The sequence below is a fragment of the Callithrix jacchus genome, chromosome 5 (assembly GCF_049354715.1).
Source record: "Callithrix jacchus isolate 240 chromosome 5, calJac240_pri, whole genome shotgun sequence".
Taxonomy (NCBI): domain Eukaryota; kingdom Metazoa; phylum Chordata; class Mammalia; order Primates; family Cebidae; genus Callithrix; species Callithrix jacchus.
The window spans coordinates 10,150,746-10,178,245 of record NC_133506.1 but is presented as its reverse complement, the minus strand read 5'-3'; the positions used below and the strand labels follow the sequence as shown (position 1 = coordinate 10,178,245).

The 27,500-nt window shown below is 43.3% G+C and overlaps 1 protein-coding gene across 1 annotated transcript in view; it reads right to left on the bottom strand.

Moving 5' to 3' along the window:
- Positions 1-2,349: 2,349 nt before the first annotated feature.
- Positions 2,350-27,500, bottom strand: part of TMC2 (transmembrane channel like 2) — an 80,965-nt gene continuing 55,814 nt past the window's right edge. Inside the window, exons 14-20 of the mRNA XM_078370944.1 lie at positions 27,305-27,433; positions 24,486-24,553; positions 23,382-23,621; positions 18,802-18,927; positions 10,743-10,821; positions 9,476-9,593; positions 2,350-4,728 (exon numbers count right to left, since the gene is read on the bottom strand). Coding sequence (XP_078227070.1) covers positions 4,514-4,728; positions 9,476-9,593; positions 10,743-10,821; positions 18,802-18,927; positions 23,382-23,621; positions 24,486-24,553; positions 27,305-27,433 — 975 coding nt within the window. The 3' untranslated portion in view covers positions 2,350-4,513. The remainder of the gene's footprint in view (positions 4,729-9,475; positions 9,594-10,742; positions 10,822-18,801; positions 18,928-23,381; positions 23,622-24,485; positions 24,554-27,304; positions 27,434-27,500) is intronic.

Sequence of the window (27,500 nt, the reverse complement as noted above, 5' to 3'; positions counted from 1 at the left end):
ATTCCTGATATAATCTGATTTATTTCTTTCATCTTATGTGCTTTATATTTGTTGTGTTATTTTTGTTTATTTGCCTTTTTCTTCCTGTTTTGGAGGCACTATCAACCAAATGCCATTTTTAATTAAAATTTCCACTGAAGGATTAAAAAAAAAAGAAAAAAATAGGTGTAATTCTGAAAGTCTTGAAAAAAATTAAAATTTTCATTTGAGTTTTTCGAAACATACAGTTACAGTTGACCCTTGAACAACATGGGTTTGAATTTCACAGATCTACTTGTATGTGATTTTCTTCCATCTCTGCCACCCCTAAGACAGGAAGACCAACCCCTTTTCTTCCTTCTATTTCTCAGCCTGCTCAGCATGAAGATGACAAGGATGAAGACTCTTATGATGATCCATTTTCACTTAATGAATATGAAATATATTTTCTCTGTGATCTTAATAACATTTTTTCTAGCTAGCTTATTCTATGCAAGAATACAGTATTAATACATGTAACATATAAAATATGTGTTAACTGATTCAACAACAGGCTGTTGGTAGTTAACTTCTGGGAAAGTCAAAAGCTATACATGGGTTTTTTACTGCACGGGGATCAGCACTCCTAGCCCCAGTGTTGTTCGAGGGTCAACTGTAGCATATGAATTTCGAGCCTCTGTGTGACAGCCGCCTTGTAAATAGAATTTCTCAATGGAGATTTTTTTCTCCTCTGCTTTCTGCCAATGTCAAGTAGATACATGTCTCTCTCTACATGGCAGGTTTCTTATTGTCCATTATTGAGCATGAGGAACTTGGTGCTCCAGCTTTGGGTGGGTCTCTACCTACCTACTTCGGAGCATATCTGAAGTGACTCTACTGAGCTGAGGGCTACCAGCATAGTGAGTGCCGTTGGTAACCTGCCCAGATCACCTTACTGGCTGGTGCATCAGCCCCTCCCTCACTGATTTCTGTGAGTGTACAAATCAGCCCGAGTCCAGGCATCGCCTTTGCTCTTCTTCACCTAAAATGTCTTACTACTTATGTGATTCTGTGTACTATGGAGGTCTTAGGAAATAGAAATGGAAGTTGAGGTTATTAGAAGTGACAGGATCAGCCTGCAAAAATAGCCTCCAACTATTCCAGTGATAAAATCCAGTGTTTGCTCCATTTCTGTCCAGTAAGGAATATGCAGCCAAACCAGGGAAATATCAGCAGGACACCGGTTATATTTCTCTGAATAGGTTAACTTTTTCTTTTTCTTTCTTTTTGTGTCAGATGGAGTCTTGCTCTGTTGCCCAAGTTGGAGTACAGTGGTGCAATCTTGGCTCACTGCAATCTCTGCCGCCTGGGTTCCAGTGATTCTCCTGCCTCAGCCTCCCGAGTAGCTGGGATTACAGACATGTACCACCACAACTGGCTAATTTTTGTATTTTTAGTAGAGGCGGGTTTTACCATGTTGGCCAGGATGATCTCAAACTCCTTGCCTCAAGTGATCCACCCACCTAAGTCTTTAGAAGTGCTGGGATTATAGGCGTGAGCCACCATGCCTGGCCAGAGTTTTATTGATAGAGGGTCTTGTAATTATCTGAATTAGAAAATTTTCTGTGGCTGGGTACAATGGCTCATGCCTGTAATCCCTAGCACTTTGGGAGGCCAAGGTGGGGCCTTATTTCAGGAGTTTGAGACCAGCCTGGCCAACATGGAGTAACCCTGTCTCTACTAAAAGTACAAAAACTAGCCGGGTGTGGTGGCAGGCACCTTTAATCCCAGCTACTCGGGATGCTGAGGCAGGAGAATTGCTTGAACGTGGGAGATGGAGGTTGCAGTGAGCTGAGATTGTGCCATTGCACTCCAGCCTGAGTAACAGAGACTCTGTCTCAAGAAAAAAAAAAAGAAAATTTTCTGTTAAAATATGTCCACAAATTTTTTGATAGCCTTCCCTTCAAGAAGTAAAGCCTAATTCCCTTCTCTTCCAGTGTGAGCTAGACTTAGTGACACAGTTCTAATGAGTAAAAGTGGTGGAATTGATAGTGTGACTTCTAAGACTAGGTCATAAAAGGCATTGCGGCTTCCTCCTTGCTCTCCTTCTCAGATTGCTTGCTCTGGGGGAAACCAGCAGCCATGTTGTGAGGACACCCAAGCAGCTCTATGGAGAGCCTCACATGGAGAGTAACCCAGGTCCCCTTCAATAGCCAGCAAGGAACCAAAGCCTCCTGTCAGCAGCCATGTGTGAGCCATCTTGAGAGCAGATCTTTCAGCTCCAGTCAGACCTTCCAATAACTGTCGCTGAGAATTTGACTAAAATATCCAGAATCACATCTGCCTAGCTAAGCCACTCCCAAATTTATAACCCACAGAACAGAAACTACATACAATAATAAATAATTGTTTATTGTTTTAGGCTGTTATGTTTTGGGAATAATTTGTTATGCAGCATTAGGTAACACATACATTCCATCACATAAAATTACACTTCATCATATCAGGATGGTTCGTTTGTGTTTGTGGTGGATATTTAGGTGTATTAGCAACCAGAGGAGGCCTGATAGTAATCACTGGGGGGACCAATGGCTCAGGCAGGCAGAGTGTTCCCTTCCTCAGGGCCTGACATTCTGACACAGAAGGCCAGGTGTTGGTGTGGTGGCCATCTTTGGGCCTTCTGGTCCTGAGTGCCAGGATCCCTGTATTGAGGTCTCAGGTAGGTTAGCTTGGGGGAAGACGTATGACACAGGTGGTTTTGGATTTGGGGATTGGACCTGAGTTCCATGGAAATCAGGCATTGCAACATGTCTCTTTAACCTTGCCAGGAGGCAGATTTATCCTGTTTCTCCTGGTCACATGTCCCTGTTATTCCATTGCAGTTTGTATATGTGTGAAGTTTTGGTGCTGGGTCGAGAAGGGAAAGGATTTGGGAGGGAAGTTAGAAATTGTACAACTTATGAAATGGTTGTAAAAATCTCCAGCTCTACCAGGATTTTGCCCAACTTTCTGGGTGTGGGAGATTCTCCTGAGAACCCCTGGAGACCTGGTTGGGTGTTGGCTGTAACAGCTGGTATGGTACACTCAGAGACATGGGGTGAGACAGTCCCTTGATCCCGAAGCCACACTGCTCACCTGGGTCTGGGAGCACAGAGTGGAGGAAGGGAAGGAGCTGTCTGCAAGATAGCTGGGCTATTGCAGACAGCCCACCCTGCCAAGGCTCTGCCCTTGCCATCAAGGCCTTCTTAGTGGTCTGGCCTCCGGCTTCTTCCCCCTAAGAAATATTCTGCATAGAACCATGATATGATGCTAAGTGAACATAGAATCCCAAGAGACAATGCTCTGCACTGTACCTTTTGTAAAACTCTTCAAAGAAACCATCTTCAAGGTCCCTTGTACAATAATCTGGTTATTGAATTCCTTTTAAAATTTGGTCCATGAAAAATATTTTTCTGCCTTGGGGAAGTTTTCTTTTGAGATAAGAGGCACTGGGCGGCTCACTTGCTCCTATGATTCACTGCTAGGAGGCTGCAGTCCCTGTTTTGTGCTCCATGGTGTAAGCTTCCCTTGGGCTGGGTACTGGGGTATCGCCAGTCTTCCCACCACTCCCCACTCACCATGACTGGTCTTTGGTCCATTTACCTTTATTTTCATTCACTTCTTGGACATTTTATTTATTTGTTTGTTTATTTAGTTGTAGAGACAAGGGTCTTGCTATCTTGCCCAGGCTCGTCTTAAATCCCTGGCCTCCCACTTTGGCCCCTGAAAGTATTGGAATTACAGGTGTGAGCTACCATGCTGGGCCAGATTTCTTGTTGTTGTTGTTGTTGTTGTTGAGACAGGGTCTCACTCTGTTGCCCTGGCTGGAGTGTGGTGACATGATCTTAGCTAACTGCAACCTCTGCTTCCTGGGCTCAAGAGATCCTTTTGCCTCAGCCTCCTGAGTACCTGGGATTACGGGGTGAGCTGCACCACACCTAGCTAATATTTTTGTATTTTTTGTAGAGATGGGGTTTCACCATGTTGCTCAGTCTGGTCTTGAACTCCTGGGCTCAAGTGATCCACCCATCTTGGCCTCCAAAAGTGCTGGGACTACAGGTGTGAGCCACTGTGCCCGGCTCACTTTCTCTAGATTGAGAAACGTAGGCCCTTCTGCATCCCCCTCCCAGTTAAGGGAGCTAGCAGAAACCTGTGTCCCTAACTGTGTCCCATGGAAAAAGTCTATGAGGGTGGTCATGGCCCTTCCCCAACTCCCAAAGTCTGGAGTCAAGGTTGATCACTGTGAGTGTGGGGTTCAGAACTGTCTGAACCAAGATACTGGGGCGGGCAGTTGGTGCAGAGATGGCTCCAGCTTCTCTGGAGGACAGGTGAAGCCACTGTCTTCCTCCTTTGGTAGCTGACAAGGGCCTGAAGGAATCAAAGTTCTCACATTCCAAGAGAGGAAAGAGAGCGTATATGTGAGAGGAAAGAAGGGAGAGAACCTTGGTGTGGTGTGTGTGAAACTGGGGAACTTGAGGATCAGCCCCAGGATCGGGGCTTCCTGGAGTCCCAGCCATCAGTGGGGAGGTCTCTGAGCACTCTTCCCAGAGGCTGACCACAGATGAGTCTGAGATGGGGGGTGGCCAGAATCCGTTCTGACTCCAGGAGGCCGAGATATAGGAAGGTGTCCAGAGGCAGGCAACATGGTCCCCCTGGCAGAATTGGAGGTCCCAGGGCCCTGCGCTTTCTTGTCCATGGCCTGGCTTTGGCTGGCAGAGGGAGGACTGGTCTCTGGAAAATTAACCAAGACAAGAAAGAGGAAGTGGGAGATTAGATACAGCTTGAGTTGAAGCTCTCCAGGGCCGCCCTGCGGTATGTGTAGGTTTTAGTCCTGTTTGGTGATGCGAGAGGTGTCGGATTGTGCTCAGCTGTCTCGGGGTCACCTTGGCCTGGCTTTTGCATAAACACATCTGTTGGAGGAGTATGGTCTGCTGGCTGGAGAACTTTTGAACCCTGGCCTTAGGCTAGACTCTGATACCGGGTTTTCTAGAGTATAAAATTGGGACAGGAATAACAGCAGCCTCACAGGCTGACTGCCAGGGTCGAATGTGATGATGGAAGGGAAGGGACCATGGGAATTGTTTGCAATCAGATCTACTTTTCAGTCCTTCATTGTTTCCTTCCCCTCCCCTAACTCCAAGTTAGGGACAATGACTGCTCCTTACCAAACCCAGTCCCTCTTCTTCTGGGACATGGAAATGGCTTTGGTTCCCTTGTGGAAAAGTGTGGCCTGTGCTGGGGTTTCAGGCTGTGATGGGACCACAGTCACATGTGTCCCCTAGGCTCTTCCCCTTGCATTAGCTTGATGCAGGCTGAGCCCCAAGATGGAAGGAGCCAGGGTCCCCATATCAGCACTCATGGCTGTCAGCTGAAAACACCCAACTTGGACTTTGTGTTGAGTGAGAAGTGAACTTTTATTTTTTTATTTTATTTCATTTTTGAGAAGGAGTCTCTATTGCCCAGACTGCAGTGCAGTGGCGCAATCTTGGCTCACTGCAACCTTCGACTCCCTGATTCTTCTCCTGCCTCAACTTCCTGAGTAGCTGGGATTACAGGCATGCACCACCACACCCAGCTAATTTTTGGATTTTTAGTAGAGAAGGGTTTTCACCATGTTGGCCAGGACGATCTCCTGACCTCGTGACCCACCCACCTTGGCCTCCCAAAGTACTGGAATTACAGGTGTGAGCCACCGTGCCCGGCCAAGAAGTGAAGTTTTATTGTGTCTGAGCTGCTAGCTGTTTTGTGCCTCTTTGTTGCAGCAGCTAGTAGCATTTTATTGTAGCTAATACTTAAAAATAATAAGAAAAATAAATAAAATTTCAGTTACTAAGATATTGGAATGCTTGTATAAAAAAACATTCAGGGCTCGGCATGGTGCCTCACGCCTGTAATCCCATCACTTTGGGAAGCTGAGGAGGGCAGATCACAAGGTCAGGAGTTCGAGACCAGCCTGGCCAATATGCTGATACCTTGTCTCTACTAAAAATTCAAAAATTTTAGCTGAGCTTGGTGGTGGGTGCCTGTAGTCTCAGCTACTGGGGAGGCTGAGGCAGGAGAATCGCTTGAGCCTGGGAGGCAGAGGTTGCAGTGAGCTGAGACTGCACCACTGCATTCCAGCCTGGACGACAGAGCAAGACTCCATCTCAAAAAAAAAAAAAAAAAGTTCAGGCTGGGTGCAGTGGCTCATGCCTATAATCCCAGCACTTTGGGAGGCTGTTTGAGGCAGATCATTTGAGGTCAGGAATTCGAGACCAGCCTGGCCAACATAGTGAAATCCCATCTCTACTAAAAATCCAAAACTTAGCCAGGAATGGTTGCAGGTGCCTGTAATCCTAGCTATTTGGAAGGCTGAACAGAATTGCTTGAACCTGGGAGGTGGAGGTTGCAGTGAGCCGAGATCTCACCACTGCACTCCAGCCTGGACAACAGAGTGAGACTCTGTCTCAAAAACAAAAACAAAAACTTCAAATTCTTAAACTGTCAGTCATTTCTTATGCATCTCATTCACTTCTCACATCCAAGTGTAAAGTGTCTGCATGCTGACACTGTTTAATTTTAAAACAGATGATCTGTGGAAAATGGGATCACCTCAGAGATGGTCTCTTTCAACTTGACCTTTCCTCACTGCAGTGACAGTTTGAGGTGGCCTATGATCACTCCCCTTTGAAGCCCAGGACACTTTCACTTGATCTTAGCCAAAAGGCCAAGGAGCAATAGCCCCAGGACACTTTTTGGGAACTTTTTATGTGGACTTTTCTCACTCTTTCATCCTAGATATTCCAGTGCTTCTCTTTTCAGAGGATATGAACTATAGCGCTCGTTGCTTAAAGACACGGATACATTCTGAGAAATGTGTCATTAGGTGATTTTGTTGTGTGACGATCATCGAATGTCCTTACCCAAACCTAGATGGCATGGCCTCCTATACACCTGGGCTATATGGTTTAGCCTATTGCTCCTAGGCTATAAACCTGCGCAAAACTTACTGTACCAAATACTGTAGGCAGTTGGAACATAACGGTAAACATTTGTGTATCTAAACATAGAAAAGGTACAGTATATGAAAGATGACAAATGGTAGACCTGTCTAGGGCACTGGCCATGAATGGAGTCTGCAGGACTGGAAGTTGCTCCGGGTGAGTCAGTGGGTGAGTGATGAGTGAATGTGAAAGCCTAGGACACTACTGTCACTACGGCAGACTTTATAAACATTGTGCACTTAGGCTACACTCAATTAATAACAACTTTTTCTAGGCCAGGTGTGGTGGCTCACGCCTGTCATCCCAGCACTTGGAGGCTGAGGTGGGTGGATCATGAAGTTAGGAGATTGAGACCAGCCGGGCCAACATGGAGAAACCCCATCGCTACTAAAAATACAAAAAACGGCCGGGCGTGGTGGCTCACGCCTGTAATCCCAGCACTTTAGGAGGCCGAGGCGGGTGGATCACAAGGTCAAGAGATCGAGACCATCCTGGTTAACATGGTGAAACCACATCTCTACTAAAAATACAAAAAAAATTAGCTGGGCATGGTGGTGCATGCCTGTAATCCCAGCTACTCAGGAGGCTGAGGCGGGAGAATTGCCTGAACCCAGGAGGCGGAGGTTGCGGTGAGCCAAGGTTGCTCCATTGCACTCCAGCCTGGGTAACAAGAGCGAAACTCTGTCTCAAAAAAAAAAAAAAAAAAAAAAATACAAAAAATTAGCCAGGTGTGGTGGCAGGTGCTTATAATCCCAGCTACTTGGGAGGCTGAGGCAAGAGAATCTCTTGGACCCAGGAGGCAGAAGTTGCAGTGAGCTGAGACCATGCTACTGTACTCCAGCCTGGTGACAGAGTGAGAATATATATTCTTTCTTCAATAATAAATAAACCTTAGCTTATTGTAACTTTTTTTTACTTTATAACCTTTTTTTTTCCCCCGAGACGGAGTCTCACTCTGTCACCCAGGCTGGAGTGCAGTGGTGCTATCTCGGCTCACTGAAACCTCTGCCTCCTGGGTCCAAGCGATCATCCTGCCTCAGCCTCCCGAGTAGCTGAGACTACAGGTGCATGCCACCACACCTGGCTAAGTTTTTGTATTGTTAGAAGATAACAGGTTTCACTGTGTTAACCAGGATGGTCTCAACCTCCTTCGTGATTTGCCTGCCTCAGCCTCCTAAAGTGCTGGGATTACAGGCGTAAGCCACTGCACCTGGCCTACTTTATAAACTTTCAAATTTTAAAAAACATTTTGTCTCTTTTATAATAACAGTTGACTTAAAACACAAATACATTGACCACCTGTACAAGAATATTTTTTCCTTATATCCTTATTTGATAAACTTTTTCTATTTTTAAATTAAGTTTTTTTTTTTTTTTTTTTTTGAGACAGAGTCTCACTCTGTTGTCCAGGCTTGAGTGCAGTGGTGCAATCTCGGCTCAGCACAACCTCTGACTTCAGGGTTTGAGCGATTCTCCTGCCTTAGCCTCCTAAGTAGCTGGGATTACAGGCATGTGCCACCATGCCCAGCTAATTTTTATATTTTTAGTAGAGACGAGGTTTCACTATGTTGGTCAGGCTGGTCTCAAACTCCTGACCTCATGATCCGCCCACTTCGGCCTCCAAAAGTGCTGGGTTTATAGGCGTGAGCCATCACGCCTGGCCAAATTAAGAATTTTTTTCTTTTTTTTTTTTAAATGTTTCTTGTTAAAAACTAAGACACAACACACACATTAGCCTAGGTCTACAAAGGGTTGAGACCCTCATTATCATGGTCTTCCCTCTCCACATCTTGTCCTACTGGAAAGTCTTCAGGGGCAATGGCACACATGGAGCTGCCATCTCCTGTGATAGCAGTGCCTTCTTCTGGAATACCTCCTGAGGGACCTGCCTGAGGCTGTTCTACAGTGAACTCTTTTTTATATAAGTAGAAGGAATCCACTCAAAAATAATAATAAAAAGTATAGTATAGTAAACATATAAGCCAGTAACACTATGATCAAGTATTCTGTATCATACATAGTTTTATGTGCTAGACCTTTCTAAAACTGGCAGCTCAGTAGGCTTGTTTAGACCAGCTCGCCACAGACACGAGTGACGCGTTTTGCTATGATGTTGACAGCCACGGCACTTGGCAATAGGAATTTTTTCAGTTCCGTTATGATCTTATGGGACCACCGTTTTATATGTAGTCCATGGTTGATCCAAATGGTATTAAGGGGTGCATGACAGCACCTGTGCCAGCTGGTATTCACTGGCTCATTCTCTGTGCCAGGAATTCTGGTAGGCACTTTACATGCATGATTTCATCTCAGCTTCACCATCCCATGAAGCAGCTGCTATGATTGACCCTGATATTCACCTGTCGAATTTCATAAGCTAATCATTGTTAGGATTCTGATTTCAATCCCAGAACAGTCTAATTTCACACTGTTTCATAGGCTCTTTACACCTTTCCATGTGGCCTTGTAAAACATAATCATGACAAAGCGCTTACCTTCCTTGGTGAGTTGGAGCTGGGTGGCATTTTGGGAGCTGCTTTTCAGTGTGTCCCCTGAATCTCTGGCTGTGGCTTTGCCTTTGACAGACTTGTGGCTCTTCTCAACTTCATGGAGCTGCAGGAAATAATGAACTGTTGGTCCTGGCCAAGGAAATGGGTGTTTGAGGCTCAGAGGTGCTGAGTGATTTTTTTTTTTTTTTTTTTAGATGGAGTCTCACTTTGTTACCCAGGCTGGAGTATAATGGCACGATCTTGGCTCACTGCAACCTCTGCCTCTTGGGTTCAAGTGATTCTCCTGTCTGCAGGCTCTCGAGTAGCTGGGATTACAGGTGCACACCACCACACCTGGCTAATTTTTGTATTTTTAGTAGAGACAGGGTTTCACCATGTTGGCCTGGCTGGTCTTGAACTCCTGACTTCAGGTGATCCACTGGACTTGGCCTCCCAAAGTGCTGAGATTACAGGTAGGAGCCACTGCACCCAGCCTGTTTTCAGTTCTTGGGGACTACCTTAAACTGCCTGTTACTTGTCCTCACAACTGATTGAGAGGGCAGCCTGAGGCTCTCAGATTCACACAGCTATTGAAGAATCATGTAGCCAGAGGACTGCAACCCTTTCAATCCTCTATTTCAATGGTTTTCTATACCTGGGCAGGAGCCCAGGGAGATGATTAACAGAAGAAGGTGTGGATGGTGGGGACCAGCGGCAAGACAGGTGAGATTCATTTCAGAAGAGGTACAGAAAAAGCAAGAACAGGGGTTAGGGAGGGTCAGGATCTGACCTTTGGTGTGTGTGTGTGTGTGTGTGTAGAGAGCAGTCAGAAGTAGGGTGTCAGCTGGGATGTTGAGAGAGGCTTCCCACGTGTGAAGGAAATTCAGGAGCTCTTTTCGGCTAAGGGGCACAAGAAATATGTCATTTTGACAATAATATTTCCTTTAGTATTTAAATATTCACTTTAATCTTTAGAAATTATTGTGGGTACTGGATTTTTCTGTATGAGCATTGGTGGAACTCACTGAATTTCTTCTGTTATTTAGCAACCCCTTGAAATTTAAGTCATATTGTCACACATCACCAAATAGCTTCAATAATATAAATGCATGCTATTGAATCTCACAAGTCTACTTCCTATAATACAGATATTTGGGATTTGGTTTAGAAGAAAGTTATTTAGATAACACAGCTGGGAGCACAGAGCAAATTAGCAAAAACCAAAAACATGATCTCTTTTTATCCTCCAGGATGAAACTCCCAACAGACTCACCGCTTGGATTTTCTTCCTCAGCTGGGCATTAGCTTGGGAAAGGCTTTTGGAAACTGAGTTCAGGTAGTAAATGGCCAGGCTGCAAGAGAAAAACATGCCTCCTATGGTTCTGTGATCTTGGCAGATGACAGGAGCTGGATGCCTTTCTTGGGGAATCAAGGCAGGATTCCTGGAATAGCTACCGAGGCTCTGCCTCTGGGTAGGGGCTGTGTGTCCTACAGTCCTATGCTGTCTTCTCAGTGTGCTGGGATTACAGGCATGAGTCACTGCACCTGGTGCAAAAGTATATTTTATCACCAAATATAAATTGACTTTTTTTCCCCTGGGAGGTACTAATTAATCCTACAGAGAAAAAATACATCTAAGAATTAAATAAAATATAACATTTTCATTGTTTACAAATGAGAAAATGACAAATGAGAAGATTCAAGAACTTTGGTTGACTAAATATTATAAACAATACACTCACAGGGTGGCTGTGTTAGCCTGTTTTCATATTCCTATAAAGAACCACCCAAGACTGGGTAATTTAAAAAGGAAAGAGATTTAATTGACTCACAGTTCAACATGGCTGGGCAGGCCTCAGGAAACTGACAAACATGGTGGAAAGTGAAAGGGGAAGCAAGGTATCTTCTTTACCAAGTGGCAGGAAGGGGAAGTGTTGAGTAAAGTGGGAAGAGCCCCTTAGGAAACCATCAGATCTGGTGAGAACTCACTCACTGTGACAAGAGCATCATGGGAGAAACTGCCTCCATGATTCAATTACCTCCACCTGGTCCCTTCCATGAAATGTGGGGATTATGGGGATTACAAGTCAAGATAAAATTTGGGTGGGGACACAAAACCTAACTATATTGGTGGCTGAATAAAAAAAAAATTTTTTTTTTTTTTTTGAGACAGAGTCTTGGCTCTGTCACCCAGGCTGGAGTGCAGTGACATGATCTTGACTCACTGCAACCTCTGCCCCCCAGGTTCAAGCGATTCTCCTGCCCCAGCCTCCCAAGTAGCTGGGACTACAGGTGTGTGCTACCACGCCTGGCTAATTTTTTTTTTTTTTTTTGGTAGAGATGGGTTTCACCGTGTTAGCCAGGATGGTCTTGATCTCCTGACCTTGTGATCTGCCTGCCTTGGCCTCCTAAAGTGCTGGGATTACAGGTGTGAGCCACTGCACCCGGCTAAATACAAAATATATGCATAGAAAATAAATAACATTTATATAAAAAAACAAAAACTAGTTTAGAAAGCATAATGAAAGAGCAATTCTAATTTAGTATGAAACAAAAAGATGAAATGCAGAGAAATACATTTAATAAGAAATGTGCATGAAATTTATGAATAAAACTTAAAAATATTATTGAAGGACATAAATGAACAAATGGTAAAGAATGAAGTATTCCTGGATTGGAAAACTTAGCATGGTAAGTGCGCCAATTCTTTCTGATTTTTTTTTTTTTTTTTGAGACAGAGTCTCACTCTCTTGCCCAGCTGGAGTTCAGTGGCATGATCTCGGCTCACTGACACCTCTGCCTTCTGGGTTCAAGGGATTCTCCTGCCTCAGCTTCTCAAGTAGCTAGGATTACAGGCGCACACCACCACACCTGGCTCATTTTTGTGTTTTCAGTAGTGACGGGGTTTCACCATACTGGCTAGGCTGGTCTCAAACTCCAGACCTCAGGTGATCTGCCCGCCTCAGCCTCCCAAAGTGCTGGGATTACAGGTGTGAGCCACCGCGCCTGGCTTTCTTTCTGAATTCTAATGAAAATGATCAAAGATTATTTTTGTTGTTGTTTTGGTGCTAGGCTATCTGACTCTGTGGAAAATCAAATGAGCAAAGAAAGGAAAGACTTCTTTTTCTGGTGTTGACTGAGGGACTTGCATTGGTCCAGCTCTCCAGAGAAAAACAACTGTAAATGCTGAGCAAAATTTACAAAACCATAGTTTAGGACATGGGAGAGTGACTAGACAGGCAGACTAAAGGGGCTTGATGCTTGAGGGAAGGGAAGTGTGTGAGGTGAGCGCCACATTCCTCCAGCGTTTCTCCCTGAGAGTATTTTCCAATTTGTGACCCATGCAGAGTCCAAGCAGAAAGTGGACATCTTACAATGTGGAGAAGATGCAGGTAAGAGTTAATTACTGCTAATCTTTGGGACTTTTTGGGAGGAAAGTCTTATAAGTGCCAAAGCAGGAGACTGAAGCCTCAGCTAGTTCCTGTCTAATAAATAGAATATAGAAAGAAGAGTCTAGTTAGGAATAAGTATCATGAGTGATTAGATATTAGTCTTACTGAATATTAAGTATCAAGAGTGATTAGATATTAGTCTTACTGAATATTAAGTATCAAGAGTGATTAGATATTAGTCTTATTGAATATTAAGTATCAAGAGTGATTAGATATTAGTCTTATTGAATATTAAGTATCAAGAGTGATTAGATATTAGTCTTACTGAATATTAAGTATCATGAGTGATTAGATATTAGTCTTACTGAATATTAAGTATCAAGAGTGATTAGATATTAGTCTTATTGAATATTAAGTATCAAGAGTGATTAGATATTAGTCTTATTGAATATTAAGTATCAAGAGTGATTAGATATTAGTCTTATTGAATATTAAGTATCAAGAGTGATTAGATATTAGTCTTATTGAATATTAAGTATCATGAGTGATTAGATATTAGTCTTACTGAATATTAAGTATCAAGAGTGATTAGATATTAGTCTTATTGAATATTAAGTATCAAGAGTGATTAGATATTAGTCTTATTGAATATTAAGTATCATGAGTGATTAGATATTAGTCTTACTGAATATTAAGTATCAAGAGTGATTAGATATTAGTCTTACTGAATATTAAGTATCAAGAGTGATTAGATATTAGTCTTATTGAATATTAAGTATCAAGAGTGATTAGATATTAGTCTTATTGAATATTAAGTATCAAGAGTGATTAGATATTAGTCTTATTGAATATTAAGTATCAAGAGTGATTAGATATTAGTCTTATTGAATATTAAGTATCAAGAGTGATTAGATATTAGTCTTATTGAATATTAAGTATCAAGAGTGATTAGATATTAGTCTTATTGAATATTAAGTATCAAGAGTGATTAGATATTAGTCTTATTGAATATTAAGTATCAAGAGTGATTAGATATTAGTCTTATTGAATATTAAGTATCAAGAGTGATTAGATATTAGTCTTATTGAATATTAAGTATCAAGAGTGATTAGATATTAGTCTTACTGAATATTAAGTATCAAGAGTGATTAGATATTAGTCTTACTGAATATTAAGTATCATGAGTGATTAGATATTAGTCTTACTGAATATTAAGTATCAAGAGTGATTAGATATTAGTCTTACTGAATATTAAGTATCAAGAGTGATTAGATATTAGTCTTATTGAATATTAAGTATCAAGAGTGATTAGATATTAGTCTTATTGAATATTAAGTATCAAGAGTGATTAGATATTAGTCTTATTGAATATTAAGTATCAAGAGTGATTAGATATTAGTCTTACTGAATATTAAGTATCAAGAGTGATTAGATATTAGTCTTATTGAATATTAAGTATCAAGAGTGATTAGATATTAGTCTTATTGAATATTAAGTATCAAGAGTGATTAGATATTAGTCTTACTGAATATTAAGTATCAAGAGTGATTAGATATTAGTCTTACTGAATATTAAGTATCAAGAGTGATTAGATATTAGTCTTATTGAATATTAAGTATCAAGAGTGATTAGATATTAGTCTTATTGAATATTAAGTATCAAGAGTGATTAGATATTAGTCTTACTGAATATTAAGTATCAAGAGTGATTAGATATTAGTCTTACTGAATATTAAGTATCAAGAGTGATTAGATATTAGTCTTATTGAATATTAAGTATCAAGAGTGATTAGATATTAGTCTTATTGAATATTAAGTATCATGAGTGATTAGATATTAGTCTTACTGAATATTAAGTATCAAGAGTGATTAGATATTAGTCTTACTGAATATTAAGTATCATGAGTGATTAGATATTAGTCTTACTGAATATTAAGTATCAAGAGTGATTAGATATTAGTCTTATTGAATATTAAGTATCAAGAGTGATTAGATATTAGTCTTACTGAATATTAAGTATCAAGAGTGATTAGATATTAGTCTTATTGAATATTAAGTATCAAGAGTGATTAGATATTAGTCTTATTGAATATTAAGTATCAAGAGTGATTAGATATTAGTCTTACTGAATATTAAGCCTTGATTAGAGTCCTTTTGTACTTTATGCATAATTATTTAGGAACTGCAGGTTGCTGTGGTCAGGGACTGACAGGGGACACTGACTGTGGCCATGAGGCAAAAGCGTTAATACCTGTCGAACATCGACTGGTGGCAATCAGCAGAGACAACCTGTTGAATGCCGAAACCAAGCCCTCTGTCGCACCCGTGTAAGGGTTGCTGGAGGGCATCTGAATTCTCTGCGGTAGCGCCAGTGCTTGGGGAAGCACCCGCTACTCAGCAGACCTTAGAAGGGAACATCTCCTGTCCTTGGGTGAGCTGGAGAACACGCTACTCCCCCGGGGCTCTTGTGGAAAGACTGATATCAATCAGCCTAACCCGCAGCTACCCGGGGGGCTTAATTGTCTCTCTGTGGTGCTGTGCTGTATTGGCCACAGTCTGTGTCTGCTTTCACTCCCTGCTTCTGTACCTGGTCCCTCTTTTGAAGACAATGAGAAGTAGCATAAATCTTGAAGCCTTTGTTCTTACTTGGCAAGCATAACATAAAGTGCTGATGCCTCTCGCTGCCCCCTTGTTTGGCTCCTTGAAAGCCCTGGGCCCCTTGTTCCTCAGGCACATGATCTGTTTGAAGATTCACCCTACTTGCCCTGCTCCCCTGTTTTGTACCCAATAAAAGGCAGAGTGCACAGGCATTCGGGGCCACTACCGGACTCCACGTACTAGGTGGCAGTGGACCCCTGGGCCCATATTTTTTTCCTCTTTATCTCGGTGTCTTGTGTCTTTATTTCTACAGTCTCTCGTCTCTATACCCATAGAGAACACCCACTAGAACCAGTAGGGTTGGACCCTGTAGGACTTGAGGGACAGAATCCCAGAGAAGAACAAATTGCAGATAAATAAGCCAAACTCTGCACACAAATTACCCTCAAATGATTGACCAATTCTTCAATTGCTTCAGGAAGCCCAGAAGAAAATGACAGCAGGGATGCTGAAGAGCAGAGCAGAGATTTCACAGTGGCTGTAGCAGTACTGCTGGAGAAAGAGAGTGAGCCAAAACCGCAGAATTGGGAAAAGAGAGAATGAGCTCTAAGCCCTGCCAAGGTGGAGGGAATTGGTAAACACCGGAGGCTTTCAGTTGAGATCCCTAAAAGACTGTGCTCAATAGTAAGAATCACATTGCAGGAGTAAGGTCAGTGTCTTGGAAATCGGGCAAAACTGAAATAAGTCAGCCCTGAGAAAGCCCAAATCTAGCAATAGCAAACTGTTTTCTAAAGATGGCCACAACAAATCACTCCCATCTTACATGTGCTTCCAGAATCTTGCCATCACCTCATCAAGAGATGAGTCTATATTTCTTTCTCTAGAACCTGGGTATCCCTTTGTGATTGCCTCAGTAGAGTATGGCGGGAGTAAGTAAAGATGCCATGCATATCCACTGCATTCTCTTGGGATGTTTGCTCCTGAAACTCAGCCACCATACTATGAGGAAGCCCAATCATCAGCTTGTGGGAAGGAACTGAGGCCTTTAGTTCCTTCCCACAAGCTTGTTGAGTTCCCAGTTGACAGCCAGTGCCAACTGGCCAGTCATGTGAGTAACCATCTTCCTTTTTTTTTGAGATGGAGTCTTGCTCTATCGCCAGGCTGGGGTGCAGTGGTGCAATCTTGCTCACTGCAACCTCCGCCTCCCAGATTCAAGTGATTCTCCTGCCTCAGCCTCTTGAGTAGCTGGGACTGCAGGTGTATGCCACCATGCCCAGCTAATTTTTATATTTGTAGTAGAGACAGGGTTTCACCATGTTGATCAGGATGGTCTCGATCTCTTGACTTTGTGATCTGCTGGCCTCGGCCTCCCAAAGTGTTGGGATTACAGGCGTGAGTCACCATGCCTGGCTGTGAATGACCATCTTGAAAGTGGACCTTTCAAAAAAAAAAGAAAGTGGACCCTCCAGCCTCCAGCTGAGCTGACCCAGATGAAGCTGAGTAGAGAGGAAAAGAATGATTCCTACTAAGCCCTACCTAAATTGCAGATTCATTAATAAAATACTATTTTTCAGTTTTTGGGGTTGTTTCTTATGTAATAATAGATAGCTAATACATCAAGCCTTGAGAGGATTCAGTGATCTAGTATTCCATTTGCCTTTCAGAAAAAAAAAAAAAAGTCCTTTTGAGGAAAGATCACATTATTCAAGCCTCTATAATTTTTTATCCACATGTCTGGAATCTAGTGAAAATTACATGCCATGCTAAAATTAGGGCTGATGACAAACAAGAAGAAAACAAATGACAACAAAAATACACCTACGTGGTCCAGATAATAGAATATCAGACTGGGATTTAAAAATAATTATAATCACTATGTTCAAGAAAATAGAAAGTTGGAGAATTTCACCAGAGAGCTGGAAGTTATAAATAATAGTCAAAGGGAAACAATCCGCTTTGGAGAGCAATTCTGTAAGATCTAAAAAGATTGAAGAAACACATGCCTGTGACCCACAATTCTGCCTCTAGATTGTGCAAGGAGATATATACAAAATGTTGGCTGGAGTGCAGTTTGCAACAGCCCAAAAGTGGAAACAGCCTAACTCTCCCTATGCAGAGGAACGGATAAACTGTGGCTTCTTCATGCAATGGAAAATAGTAGAGCCTTCAAACGTGTACTCACGTATCCACATGGATAAATCCCCTCAATATAATGTTGACTGAGGAAAAGCATATAATGTGAACCATTCATGAAAAGGTTTAAAAGTCTTTAAACAGTAGTATATACACATGTGGTTAAAAGTACAAAATATGCACAGAAATAATGAAATCGAGTCTGAATAACAGTTACCTTTGGGGAGGGAGGAAGAAAGAAGGATTGGATGGGTCTTGAAGTGTATCTGTAATGTTTTATTTCTGTTACAAAGAAAGATAAACCTGAAGTAAATATTGCAAAATGTTAACATCTGTTTATTCTTGTGATAGTGTACATGGTTGTCTCTACTCATTTGTATGCTGGCAATATTTCATAATTTCGAAAAAAGCATGCCAAAATGTTTTTTATAAAGAAAAATGCTAACGTTTTTACTAGCACATTATTCCAAGACTCTGGCTTCCTGCTTCTCTTCCCTAGTTCCTTCCTTGAGTATGTACTGTTGGCCAGCTATGCTCTAGACGTTAGACTGGCGTTGGGAATACAGAGATTTCAAACTCGTTTTCTATCCTCAGGACTTAACAGCTGTTGAGGGTGACGGTGATGAAGGAACCAGCTTGTTCCAGTGCAGAAGCTGCTCAGTCGAGTAGGGCTGTGGGCCCAGCCAGGGTCAGGCTGAATCACTGTGCAGCTTCCTAAGACGTTCAGAGCCCACGGTTCTCTGATATTTCTAGTGAGGATTTTAGGGGGAGTAGTTGGAGATACTGTCAGGGCTCACCCAAATTTTCAGTGTGCTCCAAAAGACTTGCACTTGCTGGTGCCTTCATCTCTGTTACCAGAAGCTTCCCCTTCATCTTGGACCCCCCAGTGACACCCCCTGAAGCCATTTTACCCAGGAATGCTGCTGGGAGCTGGTCTACAAATGCCCCGAATCCTCCACGCTTAGGGAGGGATAACTCTGAGGCACACTGCCTTCCAGAATTCCCACAGTGATAACCATGCACTTTTTTTCCCTTCCCTGTCTGAAGTTCTACCCCCTCCCCTATAAAATACTTGCACTTAAATTCTCATCATGAGTCTGCTTCTGGGGAGTGCAGACTAAGAAGGCAAGATGAAAAGGACCTGCCAAGAAAGTCTCGAATTCAAGGAGAGGTTTCCGCGGGGTGGAGCCACAGGACCTGGCTAACTTACAACATCAGCAGGATGGCTGGGATGATCAGGCCTGGATTGGCGAGGAAAGCAAAGATCTTGCCCAGGAAGGTTGGGAAATCGTTTTCAATGGTCTCCTGGAGGACATCATACATTCTGTTTTTCCCACTGGAAAATGGAGAGGGCACATTACAACATGCTACAGAGTGCCTGTGGCATTCACAACTGTGTCCACGCCCCCTCGGGTCCAGGGCTGCTGCTCGCCACCGCTTTCCTGGAAGAACCAGAGCTCTGCTCCAAATGAACTGCAAGTAAAAAGTTCCCCTTGAGGGACTGCCATTCTGGCGAGGGTTGATAGATGTGTTGGCACACTGGCTCATGAGCTTTCTATCCTAAGTAACTTAGAACCTCTCTGCCTTCATTGGTCTTTTGTGTCTGACACCTTCCTCAGCCAGAAAAAAAATGGGTTTTCTCATATATTCTAATGGGATAAATTGCCTGTGTTTGTAGCTACCAGATCAACATGGAGCTTCCTTTGGGTCTGGAAACAGTTCTGCAGAGGCTGATGTGCTGGACAACCTGAGTGTCTCTCAGAAATGCCTACAATTAACCTTCAGATTGTAAGTCTAGGAGATATTGGATTACTAAGGACAGGTTCCTGGACAGTTTGCAACTGTAATTTTTATTTTCTTTTAATACTTAAGAAGCATAAGGCAGATTTACTTCTACAAAATGCCGGCCCAGAGACACCTGGATGCTGCTGGCTCTTGGTTGGTAATTTTGGTGCCAAGAGATGGACTGTGGGGTTTGAAATTCCTGGCTTAAATCCTTGCTCTCCCATTGATCACTTGTGAGCCATGTAGACAATCATTCTCTCTCTTTTTTTTTTGAGACAGAGTCTCATTCTGTCACCCAGGCTGGAGTGCAGTGGTGCAATTTCAGCTCACTGCAACCTCCACGCCCAGGTTCAGGCAATTCTCCTGCCTCAGCCTCCTGAGTAACTGGGATTACAGGTGTGCACCACCATGCCTGGCTAACTTTTTGTGTTTTTTGTAGAGATGGTGTTTTATCATGTTGGCCACACTGATCTCAAACCTCTGACCTCAAATGATGTGCCCACCTCGGCCACCCAAAGTGTTGAAATTACAGGCGTGAGCCACTGTGCCTGGCCTGTCACCTATTTTCATAAGGTTTGTGAGCTAAGAATCATTTTTACATTTTTAAGTAGCTGAAAACAAATCAAAACAGGAATACTATTTTGCGACATGTAAAAACTGAAGTATAAAATTAAAATTTTAGAGTCTGTAAATAAAGTTTTCAGCTCATTCATGTTTTGTGCTATAATGACAGAGAAGAGCAGTTGTGTCAGAGACCATTTGTGGCTCTCTCATGCCTTACAGCTGTTGCCCGGTACACTACAAATTACAATGATCCTCTTATAACATGACAGGATTTCAAGTGCCGGGCCCATCGCTGGATCACGATGTTTAATTTATGATCATTATTATTACCAGGGCATACTCACCACGTAAGAACGAGAAACGTGAACTTTACATGTTAGGCTTTTATGTGACAGTCAAGTGTAGATTATTTCGAATTAGATGGTGTATCAGATTCCAGTACCTGCTGTTTGTCATGCTTGTAGCTTAAAAGAATACAAATTTAGTATCTTGCCGTTCTGGAGGCTGGGAGTCTGAAAGGGTTTCACTGGGCTGAAACCAACCTGGGGCAGGCATAGGATGACAGCTACACACATTGCAATACCAAAAAGGAGAAAACGGAAGGAAGAAAGGAATCACCAATCTCAAGCAATTTTGAAATCCAGTCAGCCAAGCTCCATTAGGGTTTTATTTTTTTTGAGACAGAGTCTTGCTCTGTTGCCCAGTCTGAAGTGAAATGGTGTGTTCTCGGCTCACTGCAACCTCTGCCTCCTGAGTTCAAGTGATTATCCTGCCTCAGCCTGAGTAGGTGGAATTACAGGAAACTGCCACCACACTCGGCTAATTTTGGTATTTTTAGTAAAGATGGGGTTTCTCCATGTTGGCCAGGCTGGTCTTGTTGAACTCCTGACCTCAGGTGATCTGCCCTCCCTGGCCTTCCAAAGTGCTGGGATTACAGGTGTGAGCCATTGCATCTGGCCTCCATTAGGTTTTGAATTCCTAAGAATAAACCCAGGGCCCAGCTCTCCAAACCTTGTTAGGAGGAAGCCAAGAGACGCCTCTTCCATGCGGTTCTCCCTTCAGCCTGGCATCTCAGGCCGTCTGCACTTCCACATGCTCCTTCTCTAGACTGATCCCCTCCTTCTGTGTGAACCCTGTTTGCCAGGTGGCACTGCTGGAACGCTCCTGCTAACATCGCTGGGCTCTGACCATCACAGGCCTCTATCTAGGTAAGTCCCTTAGAAACTGAGAAGGACCAGATCAGCATTTCTCAAAGTGTGCCTGTGGGGGACATGAGTGATTTGACTTTACATGCTAATGTGCCTGGTAACTTCTAACTAACCCTGAGTCCGGGAGTGCCTCCCACATGTCTAGTGGATGTATTTCTCTTCATGTAGGGACTCTTGTTTACTGTAAGTTTCCTCCAAAGCAACCCTTGATGCTGCTGCATAAATCACAGGCTGTGATGTCCAGAGCCACCTACACGTTCCTTCCAGAGCACACATACTTCCCCCAAGATACAAGCCCTGGGTCTGGGGGATTGAGGTATGGAGATCTACCTGCCTCGCGCTGCTTGCGACCATGCCTCTGTCTATATGTTACCCCTAATAAATCACCCAAACCCGACAAACTGCATTTGTCTCCTCCCTCCTTTGGGTTCTCAGCTCTTTGGGCATTTGGGGGCTGCTTTGCATATTCGACCCTTTTACAGAACAGTGTTTCTCCTCATTGGTAGGCAAGGTTGGGACTAGAATGAGGCAGATGAGGCCTTGGGTGCACAAGTTAAGAAAGTAATGCCCTCAGAGTTGCTCATGTGCAGTGTAGGGCACCACTCACCTGCCACACCCTACTTCCGGTCCTGCATGAGTGATCCATGCAGAAAGAGTTCTGTGGTCAATAAGGATGAAGACACTAGCTTACAGGTGTTACCTCATTGCCTCTGATTCTTCAGAGCCTTTAACAAGGGAGCACGAATCAAGCATTTCTAAGTGAGATAATGGCAGACAGAGGGGGCAGTATGTCCCAAACTGCTTTAACCACAGAACCTCTCCTTACGGAGTCAGCAGAGGGCTTTGTTTTCAGAAGATCATGCATTTGGAAAGAGAACAGTAGATGCATATTATCTCTTGATCTATTTCCTTATGTAACTATTTGTCCTTTTATACAATATCCAGTCTCCTAACTAGCTTGACTTATATCGAACCCCCAGGTCAATGCTCTAGAGAGCAGAGAGCGCTCAGTTGAGGTCTGTCAAGAGTCCTCTGCAGCTGCTTCACGTTTAAATGGCACATGTAAATTTATGATAATTCATCTTCAGAATATCCACCATTACTTGTCCTATGGTAAAGTAATCCCAGGTAGTAAGTTATCCATGTGTTAAAGGGTAGAACTGTGCTGTCCAACGTGGTAGCCATTAGCCATGTGTGGTTATTTTAACTGAAGTTAAGAACGAAATCCTGTCATTTGCAGCAACATGGATGCAACAGGAAGTCATTATGTTAAGTGAAATAAGCCAGGCACAGAAAGACAAACATTGCATGTTCTTACTCACACGTGGGAGCCAAAAAACTGGATCTCATGGAGGTAGAGAGTAGAATGAGGTGACCAGAGGCTGGGAAGGATAGAGAGGAGCGGGGATGAAGCAAGGTTGGTTAACTGGTACAAATATACAGTTAGATGGAGGGAATAAGTCCCATAGCACAGCAGGGAGATGACAGCTCACAATAATGTATTGTATAATTTCAAAGTTCCCAACACAAAGAAAAGATAAATGTTTAGGCCAGGCATGGTGGCTCATGGCAATAATCCTAACACTTTGGGAGGCTGAGGCGAGTGGATTGTTTGAGGCCAGGAGTTCAAGACCAGCCTGGGCAACATGGTGAAACCCTATCTCTACTAAAAATACAAAAAAATCAGTTGGGCGTCGTGGTGCCCAGTTACTCGGGAGGCGGAGGCACAAGAATCGCTTGAACCCGAGAGGCAGAGGTTGCAGTAAGCTGAGATGGCACCACTGTACTCCAGCCTGGGCGACAGAGCAAGACTCTGTCTAAAATAAATAATGCTTGATGTGATCAATATTCCAGTTACCCTGATTTGATCGTTATACATTGTACACAAGTATCCAAGTATCACATGTACTCCCAAAATACGTACAACTCTCAATTAAACGTTATTAAATAAATTAGAAAAATAAATACATGAAAAATTCATTTTCTCAGTTCTGCATTTCAAGCACTCAACAGCCACAGGTGGCTGGTGGCTACTGAATTGGACAGCACAGACACAGAACAGCAGAGCATTTCCATTCTGGCAGAAAACGCTCTCGAATAGCATCAGTGAATCACCCAAAGCTCCATGGCCCTTTACAGGCTGGCGTGGAACCAGAACTGGAATTCTGGGCCAAGCACTCTGAGCAGACTGCCTCAGGAGGGGAGGTGCTCCTGGGCAGCAGAGATTCTGCACCTGAACGGCCCGCAGTCAAAGGAGGGTGGGAGGGACATGATGGTGTAGGCCACCGGCAGGAGGCTGAGGAAGAGCACCAGCAGCAGGAGGCCCATGTAGAAGTTGTTGGATCGGGAGGCTTTGAACACGCGTTCATGGGGCACGTTGCTGCTCATCACCGCCCAGCACTGGAAGTACATGGAGGTCAGCAGGCGCAGCACGTTAATGCCCACCAGGCCCGGAGCATAGAAGGAGCCCATCCTGGAAGGGCAGAAACCGAACACCTGGTTGGCTGGACAGCAGGGAAGGCGAGGGAAGGGTGATAGAAGGAAATGGGATAGATGGGTTAAGGGCATGAGGCGGAGCTGCTTTCCTGGCAAGTCTCCAGGTCAGGGGCCTCCCATTTAACCAGAATATTGATCACCAAGCCAGAACCATGTAGTCCTCAGGGGTGGGAGGCACTCTGAGCATTCCTGGCTTAAGCTCTGACCAGGATTTTACCACTGCCTCGCCCTCAGGTACCTAGCAAATTATACCTTCTCCTGCCTATTTCTCCTTGGTTTCCATAAATCGGCATTGCTGCTCAGAAGAGTATTTGAAGTCCTTCAATCGAGAGAATTGAGCAGTGGCTTGCAGTGAGCCCTTGGCACCTTAAAGGCCTTTGGCTGGAGTTATGTGGCCTCCTTGAACTCGCTTTTCAGAGAAGGGATTTCCATAGTTCCTTTACCTTCCACTTTCTCTTCCTTCTTTTTTCCCTCTCTCCTTATTTCCTTTCCTCCTCTTTTCCTCCTCCCTTCTTTGCTCCTTTTTTCCCTTTCCTTTGTCTTTCTTCCTTCTTCCCCTTTTTGTCTCTCTTCTCCACCTTCTCTCCTGCCTTCCTTCCTTTTTCCTTTTCTCCCCCAACCCCCTCTGTCCCTTTCTCACCACTTCCGTGATAGCACATGGGTGGGCCAGAAACTATCCTGCTTCTCATCTAGTCCTGCTCTCAATTTTTCATGTGAAAGAGGGGAGCGTAGAGGCAAGATGACGTATCCAGCCTCTTCCAACTAGTTACATTGCAAAATCTGGAATTCCAGTTTTTTAATTCCTCAGATGAGGCGATCCCCAGAAAAATGGATAACTCACCAGATCATTCCTTGGTTGAAGATCAAACCCAGCACATTTCCACTAATATCAAACTCAGCATATGAAGGCTAGAGAGGGAGGGAGGGAGAGAGAGAGAACACACGTTTGGTGAAGTCAGCCAAAGCCTGCTCCCAACCGCTGGCCAAGCCAAGGCCACCCCATCCCAAAGAGCCTGCTCTGGTAACTAGAGAAGGACTTAGATTTAGCATTCTATTTCTTTAATATGTTTTCAACTTTTAAAGAAAAAATTTGACATTCTCAAAGCTGAAACTTTAAAAATGTCAGAACTGGAATTCTGGACAAAAAAAGTGAGAGTTTCTGTCTTTCAGGACTCGCGGCTGGCAGTGTGCTCTTGGGAAGACCCTTGCCTCCAAGAGAACATTTTATCAATGCTTTATTGGAGACATACCTTGAAATTATAATCAACGAGAAATCTAATAAATAGTGAAATGCAAATAATTAAATGAGGAGTCAAAAGAAAAAAAATCTTATAAACAAACAAAACCCAAATAGTCCTTCCAACTCTTTATTCTCCTTCTCTTCTTCCTCTAGCCTGAGAGCAGCTCATGGACAGGAAAGTGCCCAGCTTGGTTCATATTTCAGCCTGATTTTCAGTTTTTGTGATGTGTCCAATATTTGAAAGAACATAAAATCCGTGAGCACCGAAGATATGGGGGTTCCCATGAAGCATGCTAAAGCCCACATTCCAGTTTATCTTCCAGAAATGGAGAAAAATGGAAATGAGAACACAAGAAGAGATGAGAAGTAAGAAAAGAGAAAAAGAAAGGGCCAGCATTAATAGATGGAAGGAGGAGACATCCATGGGGTAAAGACTTGGATATTTATTTATTTATTTACTGAGATGGAATCTCGCTCTGTTGCCCAGGCTGGAGTGCAGTGGCACAACCTCAGCTCACTGCAACCTCTGCCTCCTGGTTCAAGCGATTCTCCTGCCTCAGCCTCCCAAGTAGCTAGGATTACAGGCACACACCATCACGCCTAGCTAATTCTTGTATTTTTAGTAGAGGCAGGGTTTCACCATGTTGGCTAGGCTGGTTTGAATTCCTGACCTCAAGTGATCCACCTGCCTCAGCCTCCCAAAGTGCTGGGACTATAGGCATGAGCCACTGCACCCAGCCTGGAATTTTAAATTTTAATATTTTAAAATGTTTGAAAAACACTTATCTACTGGGTTTCATGTCCTGTTTGGACAAATGTTCCTCACTCCAAGATTCTAAGTTCATACATGCTTTATTTTAGAAACTTATAATTTCATTTTTTTGATGTTAAAAACTCTGATTCAACTACAATTAATTTATCTAGGTAAAATGAATGAGGGATATAGTCTCCCACATTTTTATTTTATATATATATATAAAATAATCCTTCCCCTCAGCATGTTTGAAAGTCTCCTTTTATCAGAAACTAGAGCCCATATAGATAGTATCTATTTCTGGACTTTCTATTCTGTTCCATTGACAAGTTGGTCTATTCTCTAGTACTAGTTTTAGTTATTACAGTGCTATCATATGTTTTAGTATTATGGCAAGTCTAGTTCCTTTTATTTTTCCTTTATAGTTTTTTGAGGCAGGGTTTCACTGTATTGCCCAGGATGGAATGCAGTGGTGTGATCAAGGGATCAAGGAATCCTCCTGCCTCAGTCTCCTGAGTAGCTGGGACTACAGGTGTGCACCACCACACTCAGCTAATTTTTAATTTTTTGTAGAGATGGGGTCTTGCTAAATTGTCCAGGTTGGTCTCAAACTCCTAGACTCAAGCAATTCTCCTGCTTTGGCCTCCCAAAGTGCTAGGATTACAGGTGTGAGCCACCACACCTGGCCTCTTTTTCTTTTTAAATAATTTTCTTGGATACTCTCACATGCTTATTTTCAATGAACTTTAGCATTATTTGAGTATCTTGGTGATCTTACAAATTTAAGAACAATGAACTCTTAGCAATATCTTGTGCTTCTGTCGAAGATCTCATCCTTTTTGAGCATAAAGGCTTTCACCTTTGTTCCCAGACAGGATTATGAAGCTTTCCTGGCTGCCGAGGAGTTCAGTAGATTTGTTTAAAACTGAGACTGGTGACTGAAAGAAAAAAAATGTGACAGAAACCTGTACTGAGGCCCTTACCTGGGCCAGGCCAGGATGACGGCTACATAGGTCAACATCTTATGGAGCCCTTCACCAGGAGCTCAGATAAGAGGTAGGTGTCACACATGCACACCAGTGACTGCAGGCTGGGCCAGTGTGGTGTCATGAAAGAGACATGTATGGCACAGCTGCCTGAGCCAGAAGTTCTGCCAGATCATAGAAGGCCACTAGAGAGAGGAAATGATACACATCTACCAGGTGGGTGGGGAAGAGGGCTGTAAGAGAGTATGAGTCAAAGGAGGTTTCTCAAAGCTTCATCCGGAAGACAGGACCAGTGGTTATTGTATTCTTGGTGTGTTCCAGGACTTCCTGAAATATTCGCCTCTGCTGTTGGATGTCAGCCTCCCTAATAAGAGCTGAGACTGCTCAGGTGCAATTCCCTATGAGTCATCAGCTCAGTACTGAAGTGTGGTCCACTTTCCCCTAGGCCAAATGCCTCAATTTCCTAGAATTGTTCATTACATTGGGAAGCAGTAGCTTCCCCTATGAAGGCAAATAGGACCCTTAAAGGAAATACAAATTAAACACTTTTTACTCCAAAGAGCAGACACCGTCATTAAGCCTCCAAAGAAATGAAATGCCCAAGAATGCATCTGGCTGTAAGCATCAAAGAGGATGGCTGAAATTCCTCTGTGCAGAATGTCCATGAAGTGGTGACCTACAAATCCAGCCTCCAAGTCCCAGCACCAGCAGTAGTTCATGAACCGCACAAAACAAGCACGTAGGAAGTCCCCAAGCAGGATGGTGATGTACGTTACCAGCATGTCAGACACCGTCAGTCTCATGAATTCCTGCAGAGGAACACAGGAAGGGGGGTGGGTGGAGACCTCGCCCACCTCTCCCACCCTCCCTGAGAGT